Below are 12,974 nucleotides of genomic sequence, written 5' to 3' on the forward strand. Positions count from 1 at the left end.
TCCTACCCTCTGTGCTGGCTAGTGTTTTCTTGTTAAAAAAAAGTTTCAGGTATTTTTATTTTGTTTTGTCTTTGTATTGTCATTATTCAGAGGCCTTTCAGAGTTGTTACGGTTTCAAAATTTGTTTGCAATGTGACTTTAAAAAGCTAGTCTTTAAATAAAATGTAAAGCTTTAAATGACTCTGGCTTGCTTTTGGATCCTACCAGAAACATTACTGGGGGCCTACTGTGCTGGCTGGTGGGTTGGGTTTGAGAAAGTCCAGGGAATACAGTTTATTAGAAGTGCTTGGTCTACAGGTTATTTAGAGAACAAGGAGATAAAGTTAGTGGTTACACAGTGAGTTGCAAATGGAGAAATTTCTTATGTGATGTGTAGAGAGTTTAAGGGAAGAGCATTCTCCTTGCTGCCTATGCTTTAAAAAAAAAAAAAAAATTTGAAGGCTCAAGAAGTTCAAGTTTGTAATGATGTTAGATGCTTCTGACCTTCATTAATAGTTTGTGTTGCATGTTGCCGGGTACCTGACATTAAGTAATTTGTCTTCCATCATTTGGTACTCAGAGCCAGCTGTCATTTTTAGAGTTTTTCAGGTTGAGAATGCAGACCATGGTTTATCAAAATGTGTTTGACAGTAGGTTGCTTCTTTTTGTCCCCAGAGTTGGCAATGACGAGAACATATCAAACACCTGGAAATTCCTGTCTCATTCAACAGACTCACTAAATAAAATCAGCAAGGTCAATGAGTCAACAGAGTCACTAACTGATGAGGGTAAGAGGAAATGATGGCCTGTGTCTTACACATCTGTGGAGACTGGGTGCCGTTCCCTGAATATAATTGTTAATGGAATAATAGTACCTGCCTCTTCCTTACTCCTGTGAAGGTTCTCTAACCTGCCTCTAAAACAGCAAACTCTTTATAATGAATTGGTAATCAGACTTACCCAGTTGTTAGGTAGTTGTCCATTGAGGGATGTCGTTGACTTTCATGTGGTCATTCTCTAGTACAAACACTTGTCCTTCACCTGGACTTTTGGTACGCGGTCAGTTGTAGCTCTCTCGGCAGGTTGTGAGCCTGCGGTCTTCAACAAGTAAAGTTACCAGGTCCTTCTCAATTCCTTATTCACATAGGAATCCTGAATTTCAGTCACATTTGATTTATGTGATATTTATCACTCTTATCCAGAGTCATGAATGTGGAATGTGTCACTCCCAAACATTTGGAAATGATTCTTCTCTGGTACTAGACTATGCGTTCTGGGAATATTCCCTGTGTCAATGCCATGTTTGTGTCTTATGAAGTCACCACCCGAGGAAGGTGGAACTGAGTCCAGCGTAGGCTTTCTAGAGCTCACAGAACCCAGATTCTGATCCTGATCTTTTGATATTTTGAGGAGTAGGTACAGACATGAATGAAGGACAGCTAATGGGGGACTTCGAGATGGAATCCAAACAACTAGAAGCCGAGTCCTGGAGTCGCATAGTGGACAGCAAGTTTCTGAAACAGCAAAAGAAAGATGTGGTCAAACGGCAAGAAGTGATTTATGGTGAGACTCTCCGTTTCCTCCGCTAATACTTGGTACTTGGTTTGCATTGTGCAGCATTTTTTATCAGGGGAATCGCTAGACCATGGAAAGCCAATTTTCAAGTATGTAGCATGTCAGAGATTTTCTTCAAAAACTTTGAGGTCTAGAGACAGGATCTTATATCTCTCCTTTTCCCTTTAAAATTGTTTCCTTTAATTTTATTGAATGTCTTATTGACTGTGAGTGCTTATTTACGCAGCCGCCCTAGAAATCTCTTGTGTGATGGTACAGTTTGATTCCTCAGCTACACTGGAAACCAAGCACGAGTCATTTCTATGAAATGGGACACAGTAAATTATGAAAGGCTCTGAATCCAATGAAGACCACTTGGGAAACCACCATTTAAGAGTGATGGAATCCAGTATGCTGTCAGAAAACACTGTTAGGTCACGTGAAATAGAGGAATCAGATGAGAACACTTTAGGGGAAAGACAGCTGTTGACCCAGTTTTTAAGTTTAAATTGTGCTGTAAACAGCTTTAAGACTAAAGTGGGCTCTAAATGGCCACAGATGACCTCTGAAGGAGAACGCTTTAAAGGAAACATTCCTGACCGTTAAGCTTTGTCCTCCTTCAGAGTTGATGCAGACAGAGTTGCACCACATCCGGACGCTGAAGATCATGAGCGACGTGTACAGCCGGGGGATGATGACGGAGCTGCTCTTTGAGCAGCAGACGGTGGAGAAGCTCTTCCCCTGTTTGGATGAGCTGATCAGTATCCATAGCCAGTTCTTTCAGAGGATCCTGGAGCGGAAGAAGGAATCTCTGGTGGATAAAAGTGAAAAGAACTTTCTCATCAAGAGGATGGGAGATGTGCTTGTAAATCAGGTGAGCAATGAGAAGGATCTTTCCCAAAAAATGGGGTAAAAAGTGAAGCTTTAGGGTTCAGCAGCCACTCACTCACATCCTGGCTGTACTGTTCGTTATCTTTATAAGCTTAGGCAAGTTATTGAATCTCTCTGAGCATCCAGTTTCCTTTTCTGTAAATGAGGACAGATTTTCTCTAACACCGTTTTGTAAAATTAAAAGGAATGTATACATCAAATACCTAGCATGTATGGTAGATACTCAGTAAAAGTCCATTTTCCTTTCTCAGCATCCAGACTGTCATCAGAAACAGGGTAGTTTAAGAAATCAAAAGCTATCTGTTGGAATCTCAACGTCCCCCGTGCCTCAAATCAAAAAGGAGCTCATTTATCTGAAAACCAACTGAGCATAGAAAATTGAATAAGAAACTATCTAAAATAATTCATAAAATAGATCTTGCTGATATTTTCATCAAGGTGTGGTATGGTTTCAACCCTGCTCCAAAAACAGTTGGACCAGAAGTTATTTTGAAAAAAGTGTTGCTAGTTTAACCCTAACAGACAGATGGGCACCGCGAAGCCGACTAGCTCTTCTTCCCCAGCAGGTCTCTGCCTCGGGGTGGAAGCAGAGGCTTCGTGGCTGGAACACTTGCCCAAGAGCTGGAAGTGTTGTCCTTCCCTTATATTCTTCAGTCCATACCCCTCGCCTCATTCATTCATTCCTCTCTCACCTGTTTACTGGGCATAAATCCCAGCTAAAACCACAAAGGCAGACTAGCGTCGACCTGTGCCTCATGGACCCCATGCTCCCAGGTGAACATAGGCATGGTAGGAGGTAAATGCACGCACAGTGCGGTGCATGCCAGAACGCAGCTGTCTGCCGCAAATAGGGCCTCAAAGTGGGAGCGGTCAGCTCTGCAGGTGAGGACATTTCCTCCCCAAACATCCCCTCCCAACATTTTCCATGACCCTCTCTCTGCCCTCAGACCCGCACAGGTCCCTCATCTAACCCTGACTGGTGTTGTCCATGGCTCACTGTACTCATGCACCTAAGGATTCATATCTTAGCCCCTCCCCCATGGCGTCCATTTATTGGCTCTGTGTGCCAGTTCTAGAATCACCCTTTTAGAGCACTTGCTTTGTGACGGGAGTGGAGCACCTAAACTCTCTGCCTTAGCTTCCCCTTTGGTAAAGGGGAAAAGGAAAAGCTAGCTACCCTGAGCCTTTTTTCAAGTTTTTCTGGTAAGGATTGATTTGTGTTGCCTTCAGAGGTTTTTAGTACAGTGGAAATTGATGCTTAGCAAGCATCATATGGACCCCATACAGAAACTCATTGGTTTCCCCCAAAGTGAACATATCTTCCGATGAGCCATTGAGATCGCACACATTTTAGGAATGATGAAAGGCCACGCAGAACTGTTAGGACTGCTGACCTGAGGCAGGAGAGGTATGCAGATCCCTAGGTAAGAATAGCTATTTCTGATACCTTTCTAACTTTATCAAGGTGAAATTTTTAACTTCTAGTGAGCCTCCTTGTTTTACCACCGTGTTTATGACACATGGACATTAGAACACATTTTGCATTACTTAAGTGCACAGTACATAGATATTTCTGGGTGGTTGTTTTTTTAAAATATATATAACATGTTTAATGAAATAAATTCGTAGGCCATATAACGCACCCATTGAAAGTATACAGCTCAAAAAAAAAAAAAAAAAGAAAATGTACAGCTCAGTGGTTTATATTCACGGAGTTGGGCACCTGTCATCAGAGTCAATTTTAGAGCATCTTTATCACCCTGCCCCTCGACTGCCCCTACCCTGGGCATCCACTAATCTCCTCTCTGTCTCTCTGGATTGGTCTGTTCTGGACTTATTATGTAAATGGGATAAAACAATATGGAGACCTTTGCAGTTGGCTTTTCTCATTTAGAATAATGCTTTCAAGGTTCATCAGTATTGTAACATGTATCCATATGCCATTCCTCTTTGTGGCTGAATAGTGGTCCATCCTGTGCATCTGCCACATTGTATTTATCCTTTAAGGGACATTTGGTTTCTTTCCACTTGGGGGCACTTGTGAATTTGGTACCCATGAACTTTCGTATCCCAAGTTTTTGTGCAGAGTACGTTCTATGCCTCAGAGCGGAATTGCTGGTCACACAGTAACTGTAGCTTTCCGAGGAACTGCCAGACTGTTTTCCAGAGCTGCTGCGCCATTTGAATCTTTGGGAGGAATTCTTGGGGAAGCGCTCTTGGGTTTTACGAATAGACTGGAAACCGTATACAAAATGGTGGGAAAATTTTAGCATCCTGAGCTCCGACTTAATGTCTCTTGGCTTTTCTCCACAGTTTTCAGGGGAGAATGCAGAACGCCTAAAGAAGACGTACGGCAAGTTTTGTGGGCAGCATAACCAGTCTGTGAACTACTTTAAAGACATTTATACCAAGGACAAGCGGTTCCAGGCCTTTGTGAAGGTATTGGTGTGAAAAATGGAAATCTGCATGGTTGTCCAGGGCACTGTTGCTGTCAGTTGAACGAGAACCTTCCTCCAGTAGCTCCTGATAATCTGTTCTGTCCTTTGCAGAAGAAGATGAGCAGCGCCGTCGTGAGGAGGCTGGGAATCCCAGAATGCATATTGCTGGTGACCCAGCGGATCACCAAATACCCAGTTTTATTCCAAAGAATATTGCAGTGTACCAAAGGTGAGCCCCTCTCCTTACCCAGTCGTGTGTGCCCGCGGACTGTTTCCCGTCTGTCCAGCAGCACAAGGGGCCCCAAGGAAGAGTTCCTTCAGGCTCTCACAGGTCTATAAGAGATCCTGTGTTTTGCCTTAAAAACTATTTTCTTGGGGCACCTGGGTGGTTCAGTTGGTTAAGCAACGTGCTCAGCAGGGTGTCTGCTTCTCCCTCTGACCCTCCCCCCTCTCATGTGCTCTCTCTCTCTCTCTCTCAAATAAATAAATAAAATTTTTAAAAACAAAACAAAAAAAAGTTTTCTTAAGTGAAAACTTGAAATGCTGCATCACCAGATGTAGGGCGGATGAGAGCAGGAAGGGAAAGAACCACTTACTGACTCCTTCCAGATTCTGCACCCTGAGCATCTTCTCCCTTACCACAATATTGGGTGGTGCTTCCCCCCACTTCTTTCCATGAGTGCTAGACCTGCTGCTTTTTCTCACTTAGCCAGGACTTACGAGGTTCCCTCTTGGCTAACCCTGCTCCTAGGCAGTTCTATTAAAGATGAGGTAAAACAAAGACATAAGTTAAAAAATTATTGCTCCTCTCCCTCCCTAAAATTGTTGGATCCTTATTACTTCGGGACATGGTATGGAATTGTGTGTTGTGTCTACCAGTGAAAACATCTAACTTTATTTAGAATTAACCTTATGACAGGGATTGGCACGTGAACTTTGGTCTGTTGGCTTCACTCTGCCAGACACACTATCAGCCTGTCCCCAGACGGAAAATGACGGTGTGGGGCGAGGAAGTAGGTTTCCCCCTCCTTGTCTGAATGGATCCATTAAAAACAGGATTATTCCTTCCTTCCAAGACAATGACGTGGAGCAGGAAGATCTGGCTCAGTCCCTGAGCCTGGTGAAGGATGTGATTGGAGCTGTGGACAGCAAAGTGGCAAGTTATGAAAAGAAAGTGCGTCTCAATGAGATTTATACAAAGACAGACAGCAAGTCGATCATGAGGATGAAGAGCGGCCAGATGTTTGCCAAGGAGGATTTGAAGCGGAAGAAGCTCGTGCGGGACGGGGCTGTGTTTCTGAAGAACGCAGCAGGAAGGTTGAAAGGTAAGACTCGTTTTTGTCTTGAGTCTCCATGTACCGGAGAAAGAGCAAGCAGAATTCAGATGTTTTTGTTAGAAACCCGCCGCCAGGTTTTTCCTAGGGAGCCCACGCCCGCACATCATACAGGAGCAACAGTCCTTTAATTGTTCTTAATTTTATATCAAAAAGGATGAGGTTGAGATAAATTACAAGATCAGAAACTCCTCCAGTAAGATAACAAGGGAATGATGCAGGTAGGGAAATTGGAAAAAAAAAAAAAAACTAATTTAAAAGCAAAGCAGGGTGGCCCTTCTCGGCACCTGCTCCCGGTGGCCCCGAGGGCGTGCGGACCAGGGGCGGCCCCAGAGAGGAGGCAGCAGAGGGGGGCTGGTGTGTGGGTCTGCGTGTTGCGGCGTGGCCTTCGTGTCCAGAATCGGGAGGAGCGGGAGACCACAGGGACAGGCCCAGGAGCCATGACGCCCAAAGAGGAACAAAAAATCTCGTGCCAGCCAGGAAAATGAAAGGAAGGGTGAAAAGGAGCAAGTTGCAAATAATGGAGAGCCACTGCCCCTGCCCTGGAAGCCAGTGACTGTGTGTCGTGTGCTTCGAGTCAGTCGTCGGTGGTCCCATTCTGCAGTATAGCTGGGACACGTGTCAGTGGCTCGGAGGGCCACGGGGTGAGGGGGCGTGTGTGGAAAGGCTCGGGAGGAGGTGAGACAACAGAGGGAAAAGCCGTTCAGCCGTCGCCTGCGGGCCCTGAGCACTGACCCTCCTCACCATGGCTGTCACGAGGAGTGTGGCCTAGGCCTGGAATCCTGATGTTTTCCCTGCAGCTCATAATAGGAAGACACACATGCCTCCTGAACTGAATGTTCTCAGGGTACCATTGTTATAAACCTTCTGGTGTTATGTGTCTCTTGTGGCAAGATGCTCGTTTTATATTGTGAAGTTCATAATGCAGTTTAAAAAGGCAAAAAAAAACAAAAACCAAGTGTAAGATTACTACAAAAACTTGGGCTATTAAAGGAAGGCATATTCCTCTACAGAAACGGGCAACACATTTGGGGTTGGCGTCTCTGGGAACAGGTGCAAGGAGGGAAAGCCCCATCAGGCAGCAATTCAGAGTCTGTGAGATTAAAAACACATCACTTGTTCTGAAGACAGATGGTAGAAGACTTCTCAGCTCCCAAGACCTTAGAGGAAATGTATTTTTAACTCACACCAACTAGATAATTAAAACTTGATGATAATTCATCTCTTTTATCTTCCTCTAAGCAAGAGATCATAAAGGATACTAATTTTCCATTTGGTTTTAATTTTTTCTTTTAAAGGATGAGCTACATCAAGTTAAGGAAGTTACTGTGAGGTTTGTTGATTCATCTATACATCTGATTTTTTTTTTTTTTTAAATAAATCTTTTCATCGAACCTGTTCTCTCTAGGCCTGTATAGCAGCTCTGACTTGACCAGCAGCCCTGAGCATGCCCCGGCCCCGGCCCCGGCCCTGGCCCCTGCGAGCTGCATGCACAAGGCAGGCCAGCCCGATGCTGTCAGCCCCGCTGACGTAAAGCCAAGGCTAGGGATGAAATGTGGGCCCCTCTCTCATCTCTCACGTGTCAGGAACACTGTAGGCAGCTGCTGCCAGCCAGTAGCCTAGAGTCCAGCTAGCGTCTCACCCGGCTTGGACCAAACAGTAAAGACGTCCCGGGCGATTGGTGGGCCTCAAAGGTGAATGAAGCTGACCGTGCCTAGAAGTTGGGCTCTGAATGAAAAGGCCTGTGAAGAGGTGCTTGCCGCACAGTGCACTGGGTGCTGGAATCAAGAGCTGAACTGAGCACTGGGGGAGGCAGTGCGGAGTGGCATGGAGCTAGTGGTGAAGGATGAAGGGCAGGCGCACCCGGCTCTCCGGCAGCAGAGACAGTGGCAGGGAGGGCTGGGGACATGGGCAGAGAGGGGCCTCGTCCAGATGGAGACACGGACGGCTGACACTGTTGATGGGCGTGGGTGGGCAAAGAATGGGTTCCAGATGGAGGGTTTCCAGCAGGGAAGGGACACAGTAGATTGTTTTCTAGCACAGCAGTGGAGGCAGCGAGGGGGTGCCTTAAAGGACAAGCGGTTCCAGGCCTTTGGGGAGAGACTGGCGACAGACACAGGAGTGCCCCTGCTGCAGGAGCCTGAGTTGCCTGAAAAGGAAGGACAGGAGCCTGTCAGAGAAAAGAACGAGCCCCTCCTGCCTCCAGCAGATGTGTCTCCCTGCTGCATGGTGAACTTGGGCTAGGTGATCCCCAAGGCTCCCTCTGTCCTTCCAGCCCCAGTCCTCTGACGCTCCAAGAAACCTGGATCAGGACTCTACCCGCACTTGGGAAGCGCCTGCCTCCTCTTGCAAGGCCTTGAATTTCCTAGAGCAGCTGCTGCCTGGAGCCAGCACTTGGTTCTTTCCTGTGCACGGCGGTTTATTTATCCACTCCCAAACTAGCAACGACTGGATCCCAGCTGTGAGCATGACGCTGTGGTCAGCCAGTGGCAGCCGGACAGGCTCTGTCTGGCCTGAAGGGCCTCCAGTGCAGTTAGGGGGTGGCGGGGAGCCCTTTCCCGTCAGGCGAGCTCGTGCCAGGAACAGCCAGTCCTGCACTGGGCACCCCTCGGGAGGGCTGGGCTTGTTTTTCTCTGATCCACTGACACTGATCACAGAAGCCTCAGCATCCCATGAAGTGGAAACTTGTTTTGGAACTTTTTTTTTCTTTTTTGGCAGACACCCAAATTATTTACAAGTAAACTGTAAGAAGCTTGTCCGAACCGATAGCGGTCCACAGAGTAGTCGTGCACAGCCTGGTTCGTCTTGGCTGAAAACAGTACCTCCCTAGGAACCAGCTGTGCTTGCTCCCGTTCTCTTCCTAGCTGTGTAGTGAGTCACCAGAGAGGGCCTTCCGGTGGGGGCAGAAGCAGGAGAGAAGGCCTGACCGCCTGGGATGGGGCCGCATAAGTCCTCTCCGTTCTCTCCCCAAGGGGCTGTGGGGGTCGATGACACGGAGGGGCCAGCCTGTTAGCTCTAACTACATTAGGGGCGTACTGGAAGATGCCACTTCCTGTTCTCCAACAGAGCGAGAACTGGTGGCATTTCCTGGATTACTAGATCCAAGTAGGGATCTCACTTTGGCTTTTGTTTCAGTTGAGAGGAAGGGCAGGCTGTGTCTGTGGTAGAGGTTGAGGCTGAGTGGGACCTCTTGGAGCCGGGGGACGAGCCATTGTGTTCGCATGTACCCGTGGAATGAGACGGCCTTGTGGAGCCATTCTCTCCTCCTGCGGGTGCGGGGGAAGCCTACCTTGCATTAGACTGAGCTCTTTCGATACATCACCTCTTGGCATCTCTCCGGTCTGCTGTCCCACACCTCTCCCAGTATTAGGATCCGAAGTCGAGGGGTATTATGACCTGAATATTTGGTGGAATATGTTGCTATTACTATCTGTTAAAGTCCTTCCCAGCTTTATTCTTAAAGTATTTTGTTCGTCAAGTCTCTCCTTATGGGATATATCTTTCCAGAATGGAGTACTCAAGCTTTGTCAAGATAAGGCTTTGGTGATAACTACATTAAAAAATGCCTCTAAAAATGTAATGACCCGATGTGGATCCTGCAGAAATGTAAACCCATCCATCACCTTGGAGGAGTGGAGGGGGAGCACTCTCCCGTCCTGATCTGCTCTGTGGGCTGGAGTGCTGAGTTGGCCTCTGACTTGCTTCACTGCTAAGTAACCCTTGTCCTTCCTCTCCTTCCCCACTTCACAGAGGTTCAGGCAGTTCTGCTTACTGACATTTTAGTGTTCCTTCAAGAAAAAGACCAGAAATACGTCTTCGCATCACTGGTAAGCTGAACCGTCAGTCTCCTCTGTTTGTAATGAATAGTATTTGAAACAGCTGGCTTAAGTATGGGGTCGGAACGCTGGATTCTTGCTCTCCCACCCTTTCAACATATTTTGCTCAGGACAGATTCTATTTCCTCAGATACTCTTGCAGTTTTCCACCCCGCCCCCCCAAAAAAACATTTTTCTGTTCCCTCTCAGTCCCTTTGAGAGCCTTGGACGTTTGATCTAAAGAGATCTATCACTGGAGTATTTCTTGCACATTATGCCCCATAAATTGTGCTGATTTATAATGTTGCCAGCCAGAGTCACAGAGGAACCTAGAAGGATTCATCATGTAGGAACCATGTCTGAAAACTCTGTAGATACAAATTATTGTTTCTTTTTTGGAAATCTTTTTCTGTTTGATAAAACGTAGATGAAATAACGAGATACTTCTCTTTATCTTGAATCTACCGTTGTTTGTTAAACCATACGCTTTTTTTTCCAGTCTTACTGAGAAATAATTGGACATATATCACCATCTAAAGTGTACAGAATGGTGATTCGATTTACACATATTATTAAATGATCACAATAAGTTTAGCTAATACTCATCATCTCATGTAGATAAAATATAAAGAAAAGAAGGAAGAAATGAAAATAGTTGTTGTGATAAGAACCTTGAGAATATATTTATTTGTACCAAACAGCAGAGTTAGCCATAGTCCTCGTGTTCACGTTACATTCCTAGAGCTTCTTTATCTCACAGCTGGAAGTTTGTGCCTTTTGACCACCCTCCTCCATCTCATTCCCCCTCCCTACCCCTCCACATCTGGTAACCACGAGTCCGGTCTCTTTTTTTCTGTGAGTTTGGTGTGGGGTTGTTTTGTTTTCTTCAATTCCACACGTGAGTGAGATCATGCATCTGGTCTTGCCTTAGATCAGAGTTGTTCTTGAGAGTTAGAATATCGTGTGCCTTTTTTACATTGACCCTCTCCCCTTTTTCCAGGACCAGAAATCAACAGTGATCTCGTTAAAGAAGCTGATTGTCAGGGAAGTAGCACATGAGGAGAAAGGTTTATTCTTAATCAGTATGGGGATGAAGGACCCAGAGATGGTGGAAGTGCATGCCAGCTCCAAGGAGGAGCGAAACAGCTGGATTCAGATCGTTCAGGACACGATCAACACCCTGTAAGTCAAACGCCAGGGCCCATCCCAGCCTCTGTGATTTTATCCTCGAGGGGGCAGTGACCAGTGTCCTCGACATCATGGGGGCTGTTGGTCCATTTCGTTTTGTTTCGGGATTAGGAACAGAGATGAAGATGAAGGAATTCCGAGCGAGAATGAGGAAGAAAAGAGGATGCTGGACACCAAAGCCCGAGAACTGAAAGGTAAAGCTGTGGGAAGCATCCGCGACCTTGTCCGTCGGGGGGGACTGCGAGCGGCTCCCAGGGCAATGCGACCCCTCGGCTCCAGAGCTGTCCTGGCAGCTTCAGAACAGGGTGGTGAGTGGCTTTTAATGAAAGAGCAACTGAACCTGAGCTGACATGGGTCCCAGGTCCCGTAAAACGGCCATCAGAAGGTGTCTGACCCTAGGTCAAGGGGGTACTGATTCTCTGTTCTCACTTTGTGTTCTTGGACCCTGGTGACATCCTTTGTACTTTGTCACAGAAGAATTTGCTAAAACTCACGGTCATATTTGAGATTCAGACAGAAGGGTACTTGAGGAAAAGAATTTTCCAGTTAAATCTGTTTTTGTCAGTTACCCCTGCTGCCATGCTGCGTGTCTGCCATGAGTTATGAGGTAGTTCTGGGAGAGGTGTGCTCACCGATTATGCTCGACCTCTGTTTATTGAGTCCCTGCTGTTCCGGGTAGTCTTCTCAGCACCCCTGCAAGACACGTTTGCCAATCCCCGTTGTGCACATGAGAAAGCTGAGGCCCACAAAGGCCATGCTGTGGGTCCAGGGTCACATACGTGGAGCGTGGCAGAGGCTTCTTCTCCCCTGCCTTCTAAACAGCAGGGTGGGTGCTCCTCTCTCTTTGCCAGTGCTTATCGAATGTTCCAAAGTAAAGACCGTGCTTTGGGTAGAAATAAGGCCCAGAGTCAAATAAATGTAAGCACCCGAGGAGTTTGGTTAGTCCTTTAAGCTGGACAGAGCACTAACACTGTGTCTGGGGGTGGGGGGTGGGGAGGCAGATTTAGGCTGAAGCCAGAGTTACACCTGATTTCTTGGCCCACGGTTAGTGTGGCAGGGATGAAAACTTCCTTCTCCTCACATGCATGAAGCCCGGCCAGGCACACTGCTAAGTGCTGGGGGTGCAGAGCTTGCCAAAGCAGCATCCCTGCTGTCAGGGAGCCCCCGTTAGCAAGGAAGACGTATGGAAATGATGGGACGGGACCACAGGCACATCTAAAGGACCAAATCCTGCCTGCGAAGCTGACGCAGGAGCTGAGTCTAAAGCAGTTGCCGCACCAGACGAGAGGAGCAGTTAGGGCAAGAGTGAAAGAGGCCTTGAGTGTGTGCGATGTCGGGGCAGTGGGGGGGGGGGGCGGTCAGGGCCAGGAGGTGGGGGTTTAGCTGGAAAGGCACCAGGGCTTGAACGGCAACAAGGCAATGATACAATCTGTGTAGCAAAACGTCCATCTCAATTGTCTTCATTGGCATTGAAGCCCGTGGGCGAATGGCTTGAGGGAGTGGGGAAGCCCCTGGGAGTAGAAAGCGGGACTGGGAGGCTCCTAGGAGAGGGGTGGGTGTGGACGGCAGGGTGGAGCAGGGAGACGGAAGCCCTCCCAGGTCCTCGGCATGGCCCAGCTGGAGGATGAAGGGGATGTTGGCTGCGTAAGGGATCACATGCCGGAGGGAGGAGGGGGATGGCAAGAACGGAGAAAAGAGCTTTCTGACAAGCCGAGGACGAGGCATCTAAGTAGAGCTAGCCACAGGCGGGTGGGACTCGATCTGGCGCTCAGAAA

General features: G+C 47.2%; 1 protein-coding gene across 17 annotated transcripts in view; it reads left to right on the forward strand.

Moving 5' to 3' along the window:
* Nucleotides 1-12,974, forward strand: part of AKAP13 (A-kinase anchoring protein 13) — a 323,215-nt gene that overhangs the window by 294,855 nt on the left and 15,386 nt on the right. For 14 of the 17 annotated variants that reach the window (XM_027570071.2, XM_027570075.2, XM_027570077.2 and 11 more), the window contains 9 exons: nt 655-767; nt 1,390-1,542; nt 2,157-2,407; nt 4,738-4,863; nt 4,974-5,091; nt 5,939-6,187; nt 9,947-10,023; nt 11,012-11,193; nt 11,311-11,393. In XM_027570071.2, coding sequence (XP_027425872.1) covers nt 655-767; nt 1,390-1,542; nt 2,157-2,407; nt 4,738-4,863; nt 4,974-5,091; nt 5,939-6,187; nt 9,947-10,023; nt 11,012-11,193; nt 11,311-11,393 — 1,352 coding nt within the window. The remainder of the gene's footprint in view (nt 1-654; nt 768-1,389; nt 1,543-2,156; nt 2,408-4,737; nt 4,864-4,973; nt 5,092-5,938; nt 6,188-9,946; nt 10,024-11,011; nt 11,194-11,310; nt 11,394-12,974) is intronic. The other 3 variants (XM_027570076.2, XM_035727954.1, XM_027570072.2) reach the window with 2 other exon arrangements.

The sequence above is a fragment of the Zalophus californianus genome, chromosome 6, assembly GCF_009762305.2.
Source record: "Zalophus californianus isolate mZalCal1 chromosome 6, mZalCal1.pri.v2, whole genome shotgun sequence".
In the NCBI taxonomy this organism is placed as follows: domain Eukaryota; kingdom Metazoa; phylum Chordata; class Mammalia; order Carnivora; family Otariidae; genus Zalophus; species Zalophus californianus.